General features: G+C 44.5%; 1 protein-coding gene across 5 annotated transcripts; it reads left to right on the forward strand.

Annotated features, from left to right (window-relative positions):
- The first annotated feature begins 464 nt into the window (after nt 1-464).
- Nucleotides 465-7,407, forward strand: DMRT2 (doublesex and mab-3 related transcription factor 2). Of its 5 annotated transcripts, XM_070375820.1 has the most exons (5): nt 465-870; nt 1,670-2,229; nt 3,896-3,998; nt 5,612-5,692; nt 6,081-6,217. In XM_070375820.1, exons 2-4 carry the CDS (start codon nt 1,714-1,716, stop codon nt 5,665-5,667), a joined length of 675 nt encoding a protein of 224 aa, XP_070231921.1. In that variant the 5' UTR covers nt 465-870; nt 1,670-1,713; the 3' UTR covers nt 5,668-5,692; nt 6,081-6,217. The 5 variants fall into 5 exon arrangements, with proteins under 5 accessions (XP_070231921.1, XP_070231917.1, XP_070231919.1 ...); XM_070375816.1 differs by lacking the exon at nt 5,612-5,692 and having other exon boundaries at nt 6,081-7,407; XM_070375818.1 differs by lacking the exons at nt 465-870; nt 5,612-5,692 and adding an exon at nt 2,818-2,922 and having other exon boundaries at nt 2,208-2,229; nt 6,081-7,407.
- The last annotated feature ends 8,332 nt before the right edge of the window (nt 7,408-15,739 follow it).

Raw genomic sequence — 15,739 nt, forward strand, 5'->3', positions numbered from 1 at the left:
GATGCCTCCGTGCGCTTCTCTTATTTCCGCTCCTATCTCTTATTTCCGCTCCTAACACTGGGTTAATGATTGAGTCGCAGACACACTGGTAATGCAGATGACTTAAGTTTTTCTGAAAGCTGCCTTGTCGTCTGTTACTTTCTCTTGAGGACAACGTGATTTGTAAGACTGTTGTCTACTTATTTTCTAGCCCACGAGATAAATGGCGACTTCGCTCCCGCCGGCGCCGTCACACTTCGGTTTTAACCTCGGGACAGACTTCCCGGCTGCACGGAAGGCCGCCAGGGAGGATTCTGGCGGAGCGCGGCGGGAGGGGCGCGGCGGTTGCGAGGAGGCGGGGAGCGCCGGGCCGAAGCGCCTCGGCCAATCAGCGTGCACACCGCCTGACAACCGGCCAATCAGCGGGCACAGAGCTCGGGGGCCCAAGCGGATAATACTGGGAAAGGGAGCCGAGGCTGGCGACTTCAGCCAGGGGCAGTGCGCTGTTCGCTGCTGCTTGCGCCCGCCCGTCCGCGCGTTCTGGGAACTCGAGATCGAAACCTGGTCAAGACGACCCAACCTTCCAGTTCAGCTAAGGTCAGAGAAAGCCAGAAGCAGACTCAGCGAGGTGAAGCGCCTGGCTGCTGAGGAATGATCAGAGTCCGGGATGTGCGGAGCCTGGTCGCTAAGAATTTGACTCACTTTCTCCATGCTCCTTCTCTTCCACTCCTCATCCACTGGACTCCGGGCCTCCAGCTGTCAGCCCCAGATTTCGTGACAGGGTGTGGCGACCCCGATTTCTGTTTGCAAGCCCTGCCAGCAGCCCAAGAGCAAGGTCCCAAGGCTGGATTTCTTTTGCCTAGGCTGCTTAGCCGGGGCCTCAGAGTCTTGGTGAGTTGATGTGATGTTGCTGGGGTGGGCAAAGGGCGTGAATCATCTTTCCCTACCTTTCCTATTCTACTTGTATGTCTTGTCTTTAAGTGCAAATCATGAACGATGTACACAGAGCCCGCCTGGCTTAGTGCTGCGCGGCTGAAACACTGCTGATGCTGGACGGGTGTCTGCAGCTCTGTGCCCAATGTCCCCATGGGATTCTATTGGCAGCAAAACAACTTTGATTTTTAGTTGATTAAATCTGGCGTATCCTGGGGGTGGGGGGAGTGTGCTGGGGTGTGGGGTGAGTTTGGGGAGGATAAGAGAATCTCTCCAAGCCCGACAGGTGTAGGAGGATGACAGGTGTGTGGGAATTGTGGGTGGTACCTCGCAGGGTCCAAAGGTCCCTTGTGATCTGGAAGAAAACAGTTCTTCCATGGACATTTTTATATTCATCATGGCTATACTAGTTGGATATGGCAAAGCCTGACTAGTGACCAAGGCCGTGGTAGTTGAACACGCTATCTTTACCCAGGGACTTGTCCCAAAAGCGTGTGTGTGTAAAGCCAGAGAGGGTTGGTGTTCACAGAGCACTTAGAATGCACAGATAGGAACCTTGTTGGGTTGGGGAACCGTGACGGGGCCTAAAGATACAAGAAATAAATGCTCGTGTGGTCTGGATGTGAAGGACGTGTAGAGAAGTGGGCTTCTCAAGAGGTCGGAGGCAGGCAGACCAGGCGCTCTGGGCCCCAAGCCTGGGGACGGTGCCTGACGGCTGTCGGTCGGTGGGTCTTTGGGTGTTTTCCTGTCTCTCCAGAGTGCAGGCCACTGAGCATAGGCCCGGGCGAGGCGTGGTGCGCCATGGCGGACGGGCAGCCGGGTCCCGCCGTGGACTGGGAGATCGACGTGGAGAGCCTGGAGCTGGAGGAGGACAGCCGCGGGGCACCGCCGCCAACGCCGCCCGGGCCCAGCCCGCCGCCTGCCTACGAGGACGACGACGACGCGGAGGACGAGGACGACGTCGACGCGGAGGACGAGGGAGACGGGGAGGAGGCGGCCGCATCTCCAGGGGTGCCGGGGCGGCCGGAGCGGCAGGGAGCCCTGGCCCCAAGGCCGTCCACGGCGCCGCAGGCCTCGCAGGCGCCCGCCGGGCCTCCGGAGCGCGGCGCAAACGCGGGCGGCGGCGCGGAGCCGCGCAAGCTCAGTCGCACGCCCAAGTGCGCGCGCTGCCGCAACCACGGCGTGGTTTCCTGCCTCAAGGGCCACAAGCGCTTCTGCCGCTGGCGTGACTGCCAGTGCGCCAACTGCCTGCTGGTGGTGGAGCGGCAGCGCGTCATGGCCGCCCAGGTGGCGCTCCGGAGGCAGCAGGCCACGGAGGTGCGTACCCGCCAGCCGGCTCACCCCCTCCCGGGTGTTTGGGGCCGCGGTGGGGGTCGGGAGTCGGGGAGGCAGGTAACGCACACTCTTCGGCCCGGGTCTTCCAGGCGCCTGGCCCTGCCTCAGAAGGATGTGAGGACACCTCTGCCCACGCTGGCCTGCGGTGTCGGGAGGCAGGAAGCCATGGCCATCGCTGGGGAACTTGGCAGAAAAGATTTTGTGTGAAGAAGCAGGCAGAGAGGTCTTGAAAGTGGTTTAGTTCCTTTGGGGACATTATGGGACATAATTTTATTTCGATTTTCTATATTTTATCGTTTATTTTGGTGGTGTTGGGAAGCGGAGGACAGAGGCCATTGCAGCTCCCTAAGTCCATGGGCGTATTACCCAGCTGATCGAGAAAAAGAACCACCCAGCACGTAGAGCTCACAGCACTTCCGCAGTCACGGGCCCCTTAGGAAAGTTGCTGCCTCTTTATGTGTTTGTCAGTCGTGTCCCACTCTGCGACCCCACGGACTGTAGTCCACCAGGCTTCTCTGTCCAGGGGGTTTTCCCGGCAAGAACACTGGAGTGAGTTGCCGTTTCTTACAGATGAGAGCAAAAGTGACGTGGGAATTTTGAAGAGACGTCTGACTTCCAGGAGAACTACCTAAGAACCAGTTGACAGATCTCTGCCGCCAGCGCGGGGCTATGGCTGTGAGGAGAGCCTGAATCTTCTTTAAGGGAAAGGGTCTTCTTGAACCTCGGCCTGGGACTGTGTGTTTCTTGTGTCCCTGTGCAAGCGCGCTCCGAAGAGAGCGGGCAGCTCCCACTTGGGGGTGGATGGAGAATTTTTGATATTACTTTTTGGCGAGAAGGGGCCGGGGAGTGGACCACAGGCAGGCCTTGGGCAGTGATCCTCATGGGAAGCCTCCCAAAGGCCCTAGAGAGCGCGGCGCGCTGGGCTCCAGAGGTGCCTGGGCCGCGGCGCGGCCTCCTCGGGTGTCCCGCGTGTTGCAAGGCGGTCTCTGCGTTCGCTCGCGCTCCCCGCGGCTTGCGGGCGGGGACGCGGGTGGGGAAGGGCCCGGAATTCCACCTACCGGGCGGTGACAGAGGGTGCGCCCGACTCTGGTTTTGCTCACCTTCGGGTGCCCAGTGAACAGCTTGGAGTTTTGGGCAGACCTGGAAACTTTCGACTTTTCCGCGTCGACTCTCTGTACCGGATCCCATCAGCCCTGCTTCGAGGAGAAACCTGCTCCACATCTCTGACCAACGTCGTCGGGTGCCCGGCGGAGTCTTTGGCCCTAGGCTGGGCTCCGAGGTTACAGCGGTTCGCCGCAGCTCTGTTTTAGGGCCCGGCTCCTACCATCTCATCCACTGTGGATTTCACGTCCTCCCCGCCTGTCCCTCCACTTCTGAATGTGGACTATGTCTGGATGACTCTCGAAAAGTGGCCCCAGGGAAAGCCCGGGCCCTTGCCCCACAATTGGAGGGTTCAGACAGAGCATCTAGCTCATTGTGCTGGAACTAAGCGGTGCTGATATTAATTTGTTTAGAATCATCTTTACATGGGATGGGAAAATAAATACATTTAGAACGAGGAAGATTACTCATGCCTCTCCCTTGTCTTACACCACCTCCCCCCCCCCCCACCCTAGGGCTCTATTGATTGTGTTTCTTGTATTTACAGGACAAGAAGGGGCTTTCCGGGAAACAGAATAATTTCGAGCGCAAAGCAGTGTATCAGAGGCAAGTCAGGGCACCCAGTTTGCTGGCCAAAAGCATTTTAGAAGGTAAAGCAACGCAGAATTATCCTTTAGCCTTTTAAACTGTGTTCTCAGTGATTCTCATTATTCAGGCACATGGCATTTTTACTTATCTGTGAAGGAGCAATCTGAGGGGGAATTGCTTTTTATTGGAAAGTTTGGGTTTGGGAAGGAAATCAGGATTTGGGAAAATTAATCTCACATACCTCCTTTTTTTCACTGGTAATTTTGTGTTCTGCCTAGTAGTTAATGGGTTAACATGGAGTACATGTGAAATTTGCCCTAGTGTGAGGGATGTACAGATACATTGCCAAGTGATCCCAGAGCAGATGTCCTGGAAGGAAATAAATTAAAAGAAAAGAAATCTTTAGTTTCATTTGGAACTAAATAGAATGAGTCAAGTGAGTTTAACAGCTACCCACTGCCTTTAGTCTGGGCAGTCCAGCCTTTAATACCTCTCTTTTTAATTGTACTCCTTTTCTCTCTGGATTATCTACTTAAATTGCAGTTATTCCACGCTTCATTTTGCTATATTGACAGTTTATAGATTGTAGAATGTGGAAAAAGTTTTGAATCACACAAGAGAAGTGGAGGTTGAATTTGAACAGAGTGATGTCTCTCTCTCCGTGTGTTTGTTTTCTCTAAAGCTTGGGAATATATTACTTTTTCTTACAATACTACTGATTTTTAAAAATGGTTCAGTTTGGGTATGGAATTTATTTATTGATATAATAATATATTGACTGTCTCTCACCATTTAAAGAAAGGGAAAGTTTATATTTGCTCTAATTGCTGCCATTTCATAAGGCTCAGGTTGAAAAGCAGGTTTTTTTTTTTTTTTTTAAAGTAGGCATTTGAATTGTTTTTCCTATGTGGCTTCTGAATTGAGTTGTTTCTGGACAGGTTTTAAAGTTTGTTCATGTCTCACCCTGCGCTGTATACTTCTGACCTTAGAATGGCTTCTCATGCATTCAAAATGAATTTGGTTACAAACTGGGTAAACAGATTTATAACCATAGGGACCACACTGATAAATTGAAATTGTGCCAAAGCAACTTGAGAAGTGGGAGGACAAAATGGAATAGAAAATCCAAGTAAATAACTTTCTGGCAAGAGCTCACCATAGAAATGTACACATTCATTTTCAAATTATATTTTATTTGCAAATGAGTATGATGGGTTTGTCACTATGTAAACACAAACATCACAAATGAATCCTTCAAACAGACTTGACAGTGGTGAGTGCTTGGGGCTGATGAAATACTCAAAGTATTTTGTGCTGCCAGGAATTCTATTTATGATTTATACTAATCTTTGTTTTTTACTTTATCCCTATTTATAAGATGTATAATGACTTAATCTATGTTCTAGTGATTGCTTGTTCAACCATTTTGGTATCTGGCCAATGTGATTAGTACTGGTGAAAGATGTTTCAGATCAGTTATTTTCCGTATAGCAGGGGGTACTCTGGCCTTTGTTTGTACTGGTAGTCAGAGATGGGGGTAGGGGCCCGGTTAAATTGTTCACTGCAGAGTCTCTTTAGTTAACAGCTCTTTTCAATTTTCTATGCTTTTCTGTTTCCTTAAGTCTTTCCTCTTTTTCTCCTCACTAATCTTTTTTAACTTTCTCTTTTTCCCTAGTTCTCCTTGGATTATTCTGCAACTGTAACAATGTGTACATAATGAGCCAACTTTAGAAAATAAAAGTGACATCAGCTCTAGGTATAGATATCTTTTTTTAAATAATGGAAAAAGGTGACATGGATAGTAATAAAGAATTGATTGAAGCAAGCTGAGCAGCCTTGTCTTCTTAATATATAGGCGCCTGGGGAGAATATTAAAATTTCAGCCAGTCAAGTATGCCTGTCAAAATAAACAAACCTATCATAACAACAACAACAACAAAAAGTTACAGTATGGATATTCTTCCCTGGGAAGGGATTCATTTTAAATTGAACCCATACTTTTGCTTTCTGTATAAAAATATTAGTAATATGGAACTGTACATAACTGTTGTGCTGATATGTATTGTTTCTGTTGCCTTCTGGATTTCCAGATTTTTTCTTATTAGATGTTAATCTCTGTCATGTGCAATGCTTACTTATTTTAGGCTACCGCCCCATTCCACCAGAGACTTATGTGGGAGGGAGTTTACCTCTACCTCCCCCTGTAAGTGACCGGATGAGGAAAAGGCGGGCCTTTGCTGATAAAGAGTTGGAGAACATTATGCTGGAGAGAGAATATAAAGAGAGGGAGATGTTGGAAGCTTCCCAAGCTGCTGCCTTATTCCTGCCCAACCGCATGGTGCATGGTTCTGAGTACAGCTCCTACAAAAGCGCCTACAGCCCCACCCCAGTGGAACCACCAAGCAAAGACTTCTGCAATTTTTTGCCCACCTGCCTTGATCTCACCATGCAGTATTCAGGCTCTGGGAATATGGAACTGATTTCTTCTAATGTCAGCGTGGCCACGACTTACAGACAGTATCCCCTCTCCTCTAGACTTTTAGTTTGGCCCAGGTGTGGCCCCATTAGTGACACCGTCCTCTACCAGCAGTGCCTGCTGAACACTACCACGTCAGTTCAGGCCCTGAAGCCTGGGACCAGCTGGGACTTGAAGGGAGTACGACTGCAGGATGGACTTGGAGCAGATCATGACATGATGCCACCGAAATTGGAAGGCTCTCTGGTGCTGCCTCACACTCCTGAGGGCCACATCTTAAGAAGTGACCTTCAGGGTCACCAGGCCCTCCCGGAGAGGTCTGCGTTCTCCCCACCCCGACGGAATTTCTCGCCCGTTGTTGACACGGACACCCTGGCAGCTCAAGGGCACGTCTTAACCAAGATCAGCAAAGAAAGCACCAGGCACCCTCTGCCACTTAAACATAATCCATTCCACTCATTATTCCAACAAACTCATAATGACAAATCAGGTCCCGAGTTGAAAACATCATCTGTCAAAGAGGCCTTTGAAGAGGCCCCTAAGAAACCCAGGGAGTGTTTAGTCAAGGAGAACCAGAAATACACATTTACAATAGATAGATGTGCAAAAGACCTTTTCGTAGCCAAACAAGTCGGAACAAAACTCTCAGTGAATGAACCCCTGTCATTTTCTGTTGAGTCTATTCTTAAGAGGCCTTCATCTGCCATCACTCATGTCTCTCAGTGAAAGGCTGCTTAAATGGAAAGCTGGATTTGCTGCCGTCTCAGAGGATTCTTACTAGTCACTAATTTTTTTAAAGATAAAAGTTGTATAAAGAAATTTCTAATGTAAATGATGATGATTAAAAAAATTCTGTATAATCTTATGCATGTACTTTACCTTACCACATAAATATATTTAAAGATGGAAATTGCTTATGTGCAAATTTTCAGGCTTTACATACCATTTCAAAAAGCAATAAAATTGACACTGTTTTCTAAAAGACCCAGAATTTGCTTAAGTAAATAGTTTCTCTGTCTAGGTAAAAAAGCAAGTGTCCATGAAACGTGTTCTTTATTTTTCTGTGATGCTGTGTATTTTCAGGTGCTCTTAATGGTTTCTGGGAGCCATAGGGGAACACTTGTAATGCCTTTGTTGTGCATTTTGGAGGTCATCTAAGTGTAGGTATTTAAAACTGAGGCAAACATAGCTAAGGAGAACATAAGGAAGATTTAGTTTATAGAATCTTCATTTCATGTGATTGGACAAAGTGAATTAATTTGAAGGGAAATGAAGTTTAATATCATTTATATGACATAGGTTCTTGGCATGGGTCCCAGTTTCCTTCACTGATGGGCCTCAGGCTTCCTTTCTAGGTTGAACATTCATTCTGTGATTTTTTAGGTTGCTGGGAGCCACAGAGCAGGTTCCCCTGCACATGGTGAACCCCAACTCAGCTCTGCGTTACTTTGTTCTTTCCTGGGATCTGGTGACAGCAGGCATTTAGCAGCAGACCTCGTCACAACTCGCAGCTGATCTGGGAGTCTCAGCTTCACGTGTCCCACATTTTTGCCAGTGTCAAAGGTGTAGCTTTCAGTGTAGCTCTCTTCTGAGATAAAAACATTTTGTCTTCAAACTGCTTCAGCAGATAGTTACCGAAGCCTGCAGATGTTTATCACAGCATAAGGGTGGCTTCTTGTTTCTTACAACTTCCTCCCTGTTTTTAAGTTGTTATCCCCTTGTTATGTTCAACAAAATGTTATCTGTTGTTCTATAAGATTGATAAAATGTCAGTAAGGCATTTACGAAAGTATGAAATTCATCCCTGAAGACTTCACCCGTGGACCTGGAATCAAGTACTAGGATGTTATGGTCATTTCAAATAATCAAGAGCCAAATCCACCTTTTATTTTGCCATGGAGTGAGGTTTTTACTTTCAACTCTGCTCTCATTGGGTAACAGGAACGCTAGGTGGGCATATGGAATGTGCCAAGACATTCAGTAGTTTGAAGAATTTTTCACTCTGAAAAACATTAAAAATTATTTAAGAATGATTTTCTTGCTACTGATGAGCTCATATAAGGCTCAAGGGGTTCTCTGGATTGTTGCTTAAAATCAACAGCAGTTGCAAAAACAAGCCAGACTGTAGATTGATTTTCAGTTTGTACTTGTAAAATAACACTTGGTTTAGTTGAGTCAGATTTTCTTATTTTTACTGTTGCAAAAGCCAGAGTGAATGGAAGTACGCCAGAAAAAAAGAAAATGAAAGCAGGTGGAGATCCCAATAACTGTTGAAGATTCTCATTAAGTGCAGAGTGTTTTCTAGTCATGAAGTCCTGGTGTCAGAGACAGAATCTTGCACTGCAGTTGCCCCTCTGCCCCCACCCCCAGTCATCTTTGTTTTATCTTTACAGTTACTAATTGTTTTCCTCCTATTAGGAATTTATTCTTCATATTAAGTATAAGGGCTTCCCCGATGGCTCAGCAGGTAAAGAATCTGCCTGCAATGCAGGAGACACAGGAGATGTAGAATCGATTGCTGGGTGGGGAAGATCCCCTGGAGGAAGCAATGGCAACCCACTCCAGTAATTTTGCTTGAAAAATCCCATGAACAAAGGAGCCTGGCCAACTACAGTCCAAAGGGTTGCAAAGAATAGGACATGATTAAGACTGATGCACATACACATTAAGTGTAAACTTAGCATCGAAACTAACTGCTGCAGAGGTAATGGGGGAAATCACATTAGAAAAACCACATAAAAAATCCCATTGAGATGGCTTTCTTAATCCACACGTGGATTTTTGTCTTTTTCTTACCACATTTTAGGATTGGGAATATATATATATATATATATTTGTCAAATTTTTTATACTTTTGTGTTCATTGGACATTTGAGCATATATTTGCTGACCTCTCTGTATATCATTTTAATCTCATTAAGTGAATCCAGTTGGCTGTGAATATTAGTAGTTTTCCTCACATTACCAGTGTCCAAAATTTCACTGTTTTGAACATTTATGAGGGTCAGTACTTTCCTTGGTGAATATATTACTCTACCATGCATTAATTCTGCTGTAATGATGAGTTCTTGGAATTTCATATCTACCATCAGCCACTCAGTGAGAGCTTTGTGCTTGGCACTTTGCTTCTTTTAATCTTTTCTCTTCTGTAAAAGCTAGTATTTGGCTATATACAGTCTTCAGAGAATACTGTCTTCAACAAATTGAATAAAAATTTCAGTTTAAGTATTTTTTATGTTCAAAACAATAAATGGATTTGGCTTTAATAATTTTTAAGAACTTAAGGAATAGCAAAACATGGACCTTTCCCTCAATTTGACTCAACAGTACAATAATGCACTTTAATAACCTATTTTCCTTCCATCTCAATGGATCAAGCAGTTCTGAATCCTTTACAACAATGGTTCTCAAGCTTTAATGCATGACCTGGGAATCTTGATAAATGCACATTCTGATTCTGTAGGTCTGGAATGGGCCTGAGCTGCATTTCTAACATTCCTCCCAGGGCCTGCCTGTGTTGCTGTCTTTAGACCACACTTTGAATAGCAAATGTTTACATTTCTATTATTTTAATACACATTTAACACACTCTTCTGTGCATGTTAGGTTCTAATGCAATAGAGTCATTATGAATTATTTAATATTGGGTTAGCCAAAAAGTTCATTTAGGTTTTTCTGTAACTATGAATTATTAAAAAAATTTCCCTCCAAACCCATAGAATATCTGACATCAAGAGTGAATATTAATGTAAACTATGGACTTTGGGTGATTATGATGTGACAGTGAAGATTCATTAGTTAAACGTTCCACGCTAGTGGGGATATTGATAAGGGGGAGGTTATACATGTGTTGGGGAAGGGGGGACATGGGAGATCTCTGTACTGTTCCCTCAATTTTGCCATGTCAGTTACGAAAGTTCCCTTTCTTTTTGACCCCTTGGTGGCAGAAGTAGAAGACCTAGGCAAAGTCATGAAGCAAACAAGTTGCTTCTGTTTTCCCTTTTTTTTAATGCCTAGATATTCTTTCAATTTGGTTAAAAAGTAATATGTATTTGCAATTGTGATAAAATACACATAGCATAAAAATCACTGTCTTAACCATTTTTAAGTACACAGTCAGTGGTATTTAAGAATATTCACATTATGTACAACCATAACCGCCATCCCTCTCCAGAACTCTTCTCGCAAAACTGAAACCCTTTTACCCACTAAACAATAATAACTCCTTGCTCCCCACAGCCCTTGACAAACACTGTTCTCCTTTTATTTATTTATTTATGGCTGTGCTGAGTCTTCCTTGCTTTTGCGTGGGGCTAGGTGTGGTGAGCAGGGGCTCCTGTTTAGTTGGGGTGTGTGGGCCTCTCATTGTGGTGACTTCTGTTGCGGAGCACGGGCTTTCTAGTGCTCGGGCTTCAGTTGTGATGTGTGGGCTCAGTAGTTGCTGGACTCTAGAGCACAGGCTCAGTAGTTGTGGCACACTTGTTTAGTTGCCCTTCAGCATGTGGGATCTTCCCAGACCAGGAATTACACCAGTGTCTCCTGCATTGGCAGGCAGAGTCTTAAACACTGAGCCACCAGTGAATTTGACTATTTTAGGTACCTCATATAAGTGGAGACATAATGTATTTGTCCCTTTGTGACTGGTTTATTTCACTTAGAATATTGTCTTCAAGTTTTATGCATGTTGTAGCATATGTCAGAATTCCCTTCCTTTGTAAGACAGTAAGTAGTATTCCGTTGCATGTGTATGCCACATTTTCTTTATCCTTTGATCTGTTGATGAACACTTGGGTTGCTTCAGTGCTGCTGTGAACATGGGTGTGTAGCTATCTCTTCTCCTAGTCTCCACTTCCTGATTTCACTTTCCAGCGTCAAGAACTCCGTTTTCTCAAGTGTACACCCGTCCCACATGGTTTTCTCGTTTCCTAGCGAGTGAACCATCTCCATTCCTCACCAAGTTAGCTCTGCTTTGCCCAGAGAGGCTCCAGTGTCAGTCATGTACCTTTTAATGTGAGTTTAAGTGAATGTGTTATCACATCATCTTCATTTAAAAGCTTAATTCTGATTGTAGACTGAAAGACTTGCATTAACTTGTATTAAGAAACTTTCTGGAATGTCTTCTGGAAAGTCTCAGCAGTGCTAAAGAGCAAAGAAATGGCTGAAGGTCAGGATGAAGTAAGAAAAGGAGAGTCTGCAATTCCCTGTAGAATCATAAAGACATCACTTCATTTTGAGGCTGGATTTTCAATTGGGACTAGAATTCTACTGCCCATCCTGATTTTATTTATTTTTGGATTAACTTTTTTGTTCCTATTCTAGGTCTGTAAGCTTAGGCTTATTTCTTAATAAGCCCTAGGGCTGTTAGTTTTTGATATGGCTGGATTCTGCAGTTTGTACACTTTGGTTTGTGGCACCCACTTATATTTATTTTAATGGTTGTACCAAGCTTTTATCATACTCTACCATCCTTAGTTATGTTGTTTTCTACCTTGTTATATCTGAACATGTTTAGAGTATGTGGTTGTTCATGGAATTCAGTTTAATGAACATCGACTGAGAACTTTTTGTATGCCAGATACATGCTGATAAGTGGGCCTATATTATTTAGGTTCTTTTAAGTAGAAAAAAGAACCCACAAGACTACTTTTTTTTTTTTTTTAAGTAAGATTTTATTTTAAAGAGAAGGACATAAGAAGGATGGAAATCTTGGCACTTAGCAGGTCTCCCAAAGACTGGGACATGGTCAGAACACTAAAAGGTGGTTCAGTCCAGGTCTGGCAACCTTGCTTCCTTGTTGTTCCCTTGGCAATTACTGCGTGACCTAGGGAAAGTAACTGAAAGTGCTAGTTGCCTCTTCAATGTCTACTCTCCTCTCCTTTAGTGACAGAGCCCTCGATTTATTTGGACTGGTGACAAGCCCAGCTAAAAGTCTGCATTTCCAGCCTGATTTGCATCTAGGTGTGGCAACCCACTCCAGTATTCTTGCCTGGAGAATCCCATGGAAAGAGGAGCCTGGCGGGCTACAGTCCATGGGTCAGAAGAGTTGGACGTGACTGAGAGGCTTAGCACGCATGCACGTGACTCTTGTGACACAGGTGGACAGCCATGGGTAGACTTGAGGGTATCTAACAGAGACTGGAACCACAAGGAGCAGCACATTTGGAGTTTTTCTGTTTTGCATTCTTTATTCCTGGAATTTGGAAGAATCCTGTAGCACGTGATGACATTTAGGTTGGCAGCCATGTTCAAAGGAGGCTGAAGCAGAGAAATCAAAAAAGTCTAGATGCCTGATTCTTTAGAGGATCTGCTATAGCAGCCCTCAATTGCTTTCCTCTGTTCATTTTTTATGGGAGATACCATGTGCATGCGTTGTCACTGGCTCATGGTTACAAACAGCTGAATGTAATCGCTTTTGGTAAAGTGGGGAGGGTTCCTCCATTCTGATGAAGCATCTGCTGGGTGTGCCTGCTTTTCCTCTGTTCCCACTCTCTTTTCTCTAATTTTCCTTCCCTTCTTTACTATTGTCTCTATGTGCATCTTTTGGCTTCTTTCTCTGCTATTGTTCCATCATACTGTAACTCCTTCCTCCGTACCAAGAGTAGGATCTGATGAGTTCAGCTAATTCCTGTTGTCTTCTTTCATCCAAGCCTTACAGGTAAGGTACTTGGATTTGGTCTCCATGGGGAGTCCTGTGGTATAAGCCATGGTGTTCTCCATTAGGAAACCTCTCACTGGCTTTAGGGGGCTCTTGGAATATTAATATACTATATCCCCTTACAAATTAGTTAAAAATACGAATAAGACATGGTCCCTGCACCCTAAGGGCTCAGAGCCTACTGGAGCAGAAGCCTACATATGCTTAGTGGGCTCTTTGTTTTGTTTTGTTCTTTACAAAAATCCAACTCTAAGTCAGATGACAATGATAAAACAGCTAACTTATGTTCTTCATTTTTTGTCTGAAACTTTTCATGCATTATTTCATTTAATTCACACAAAGTTTAACTTGTGAAGTAGATATAATTGTTATCCTCACTTTACATGTAAGAACACAGGCTTAGAGAAGTGAAGTAGCCTGCCCAGGATCACACACTGGGGACGTGACTGTGTAGGGAAGAATCCCAGGTCACTGGAATTTCAGAGAGTGTACTCTTAACCTGCATCTTATGCAACCTCACAGAAATGAAACGAAGCTCCTTTTCATGCCCATATCTTGGTGTATGAGGACAGAGAGGTGGGAGATGTGAGTTCCAATTCATGCTTCCTCTTTCTGTCCTTTTACTTCTCAGATTTTGTTTCCATCTGTAAAACAAGGGTTGGTGAAATGGGCCTGAAAGACTTGGCTGTTGAAAGGCAGAATTTGAATCCTGGTGGACCACATGCTTGTCACGTGGCAAGAAGATTCAACAGAACTCCTGAGCTGTGGTGGCTCTGGCTGGTCTATTCATCCTGGGCTCCATCTGTAGTGTTAATCCTCTGGAAAGAGACTCTTTAAAACCCACTTTATGTGGAATAAAACTAAATTGTCCAGGGGGACATCTGAAGCATGAACCAGAGGATGTGTTTAAGAAGCTTACCCTGATGCTGAAAAGCCTCCAACAGGAAACTGACATGGCTCATAGTCACTAAGTCAGCTCTAGTCTACTTTTTATATGGCATTTCTCTTCCTTTCTCCACTCACTTAAATGACCATATTCTTAATATGAACCTGTTCCCTTAGATTGCTTCCAGGAGGCAGCATGGCAAACTAGAATGCATACAGGCTTGGAGTTAGGTTAAAGCAATTTAAAATCTAGCTCATCCTTGGCCAGTCATCTCACTTTTCTGAACTTCCTTTTTCCCTTCTGTGCAGTGGAGACAATAACATCAGAATTGTTCAGAGGATTAAGTAGTTTAATGTGTATAAAGGGCTTGATCCAAATCAAGTTGCTCTCCCTACCTTTGACCCTTGATATTCCCTAGAAGGTATTTCTCTTCACCAGGAGTCTGTAACTTCAAACAGCCTACAAGAATTACATGGTTTTAAAGACTAATTATTAAGATGGAAAAATTTAGCCTCAAGATTCTACAGAACTGTAGACTATGTCATTTAATTTTATAACATAATAAACATTTTATGATAGCATGTGTATAATAAAATAAATGCTGTAATAAAATATAATAAATGCTATAATAAAAGTGAGCCATTTTGTACCCACTCATAATATGGACTTCTTTTCTAGATTTTAAACTATTAAAAAAATAGGTGAAGAATGTACATGGTGCAAGACTACAAAGGATGTACAGTGTAAAGTAAGCTCCTGAATCCCCTCTTCAGAATCAACTGCTATTGCTCATTCATTACATATCTTTCCAGAGATAATCTGTGAACACAGATGCATGAATGGGAGATGACATGTGCAGAGTTCTGCACTTTGCCTTTAGTAGTGTATCCTGGGACACATTCCATGCCAATTCATGTTGAGCTGCTTTAATGTTGACTTAATGTAGACTCTGTGTCTTGAACTAGATTCTCAGAGATGACCTTCTCAGATGGTAAAGAGTCCGCCTGCAATGCAGGAGACCCAGGTTCAATCCCTGGGTCAGGAAGATCCCCTGGAGAAGGGCATGGCTACCCACTGCAGTATTCTTGCCTGGAGAATTCCATGGACAGAGGAGCCTAGCTGGCTACAGTCCCTGGGGTTGCAAAGAGTTGGACACCACTGAGCGACTAACACACAGTGTAGTCCACTCTCTATATCCGTGGATTTCACATTCACAATTTCAACCAATGAGCTGCCATTCAGTTGAATTAGTGAATGCAGAACCCTCAGTACTGAGGGGTGACTGTATTCATTGTACTGCACCATTATATCTACAGGATTTGAGCTTCACAAATTTTGGTATCTGTTGGGGTTCTCAGAACCAATCTCCCCATCCATTCCCTTTGTATACAGAGAGAGAGGACTGTGCAAACTTTCACTGTGTAGAGGAGGACACTGGCTTACAGGAGTGTGAACTGTTCAAGGTTGCAGATCCCTTAATTTTCATTCTGGTGAGCTTTCCTTGTCACCAAGCTGTGGATGAGTATAGGTGTGTGCACAGACGTGTGTGAGCACACTGGCCAGTGAGTTAGCTAATACCTACTACTTGTGACATGGTACCTTTAATTTAAAAGTTATAACAAGCCTTTCATTTTAAAGTCATAACAAGAGATACAGACACAAATGAGGAGAGAGAGCTTAAGTAAAGAATCTGTTCAAGGTTTTTGGTTCTCTCAGGCTCTAAAATCCATACCCTTTGGCACTGCACCCAACTTTCTCTCTTCTTCTTAGAGGTAACAGTTTCAGG

Source organism: Bos mutus, chromosome 8, assembly GCF_027580195.1.
Source record: "Bos mutus isolate GX-2022 chromosome 8, NWIPB_WYAK_1.1, whole genome shotgun sequence".
Classification (NCBI taxonomy): Eukaryota; Metazoa; Chordata; class Mammalia; order Artiodactyla; family Bovidae; genus Bos; species Bos mutus.

Excerpts from the sequence above, each read along its gene's own strand:
- DMRT2 (XM_070375816.1), top strand. The coding sequence starts at position 1,714 with ATGGCGGACGGGCAGCCGGGTCCCGCCGTGGACTGGGAGATCGACGTG. Across the intron at positions 2,230-3,895 it reads GGAGGCAGCAGGCCACGGAG|GACAAGAAGGGGCTTTCCGG; the intron begins GTGCGTACCCGC and ends TTGTATTTACAG. Across the intron at positions 3,999-6,080 it reads GGCCAAAAGCATTTTAGAAG|GCTACCGCCCCATTCCACCA; the intron begins GTAAAGCAACGC and ends TACTTATTTTAG.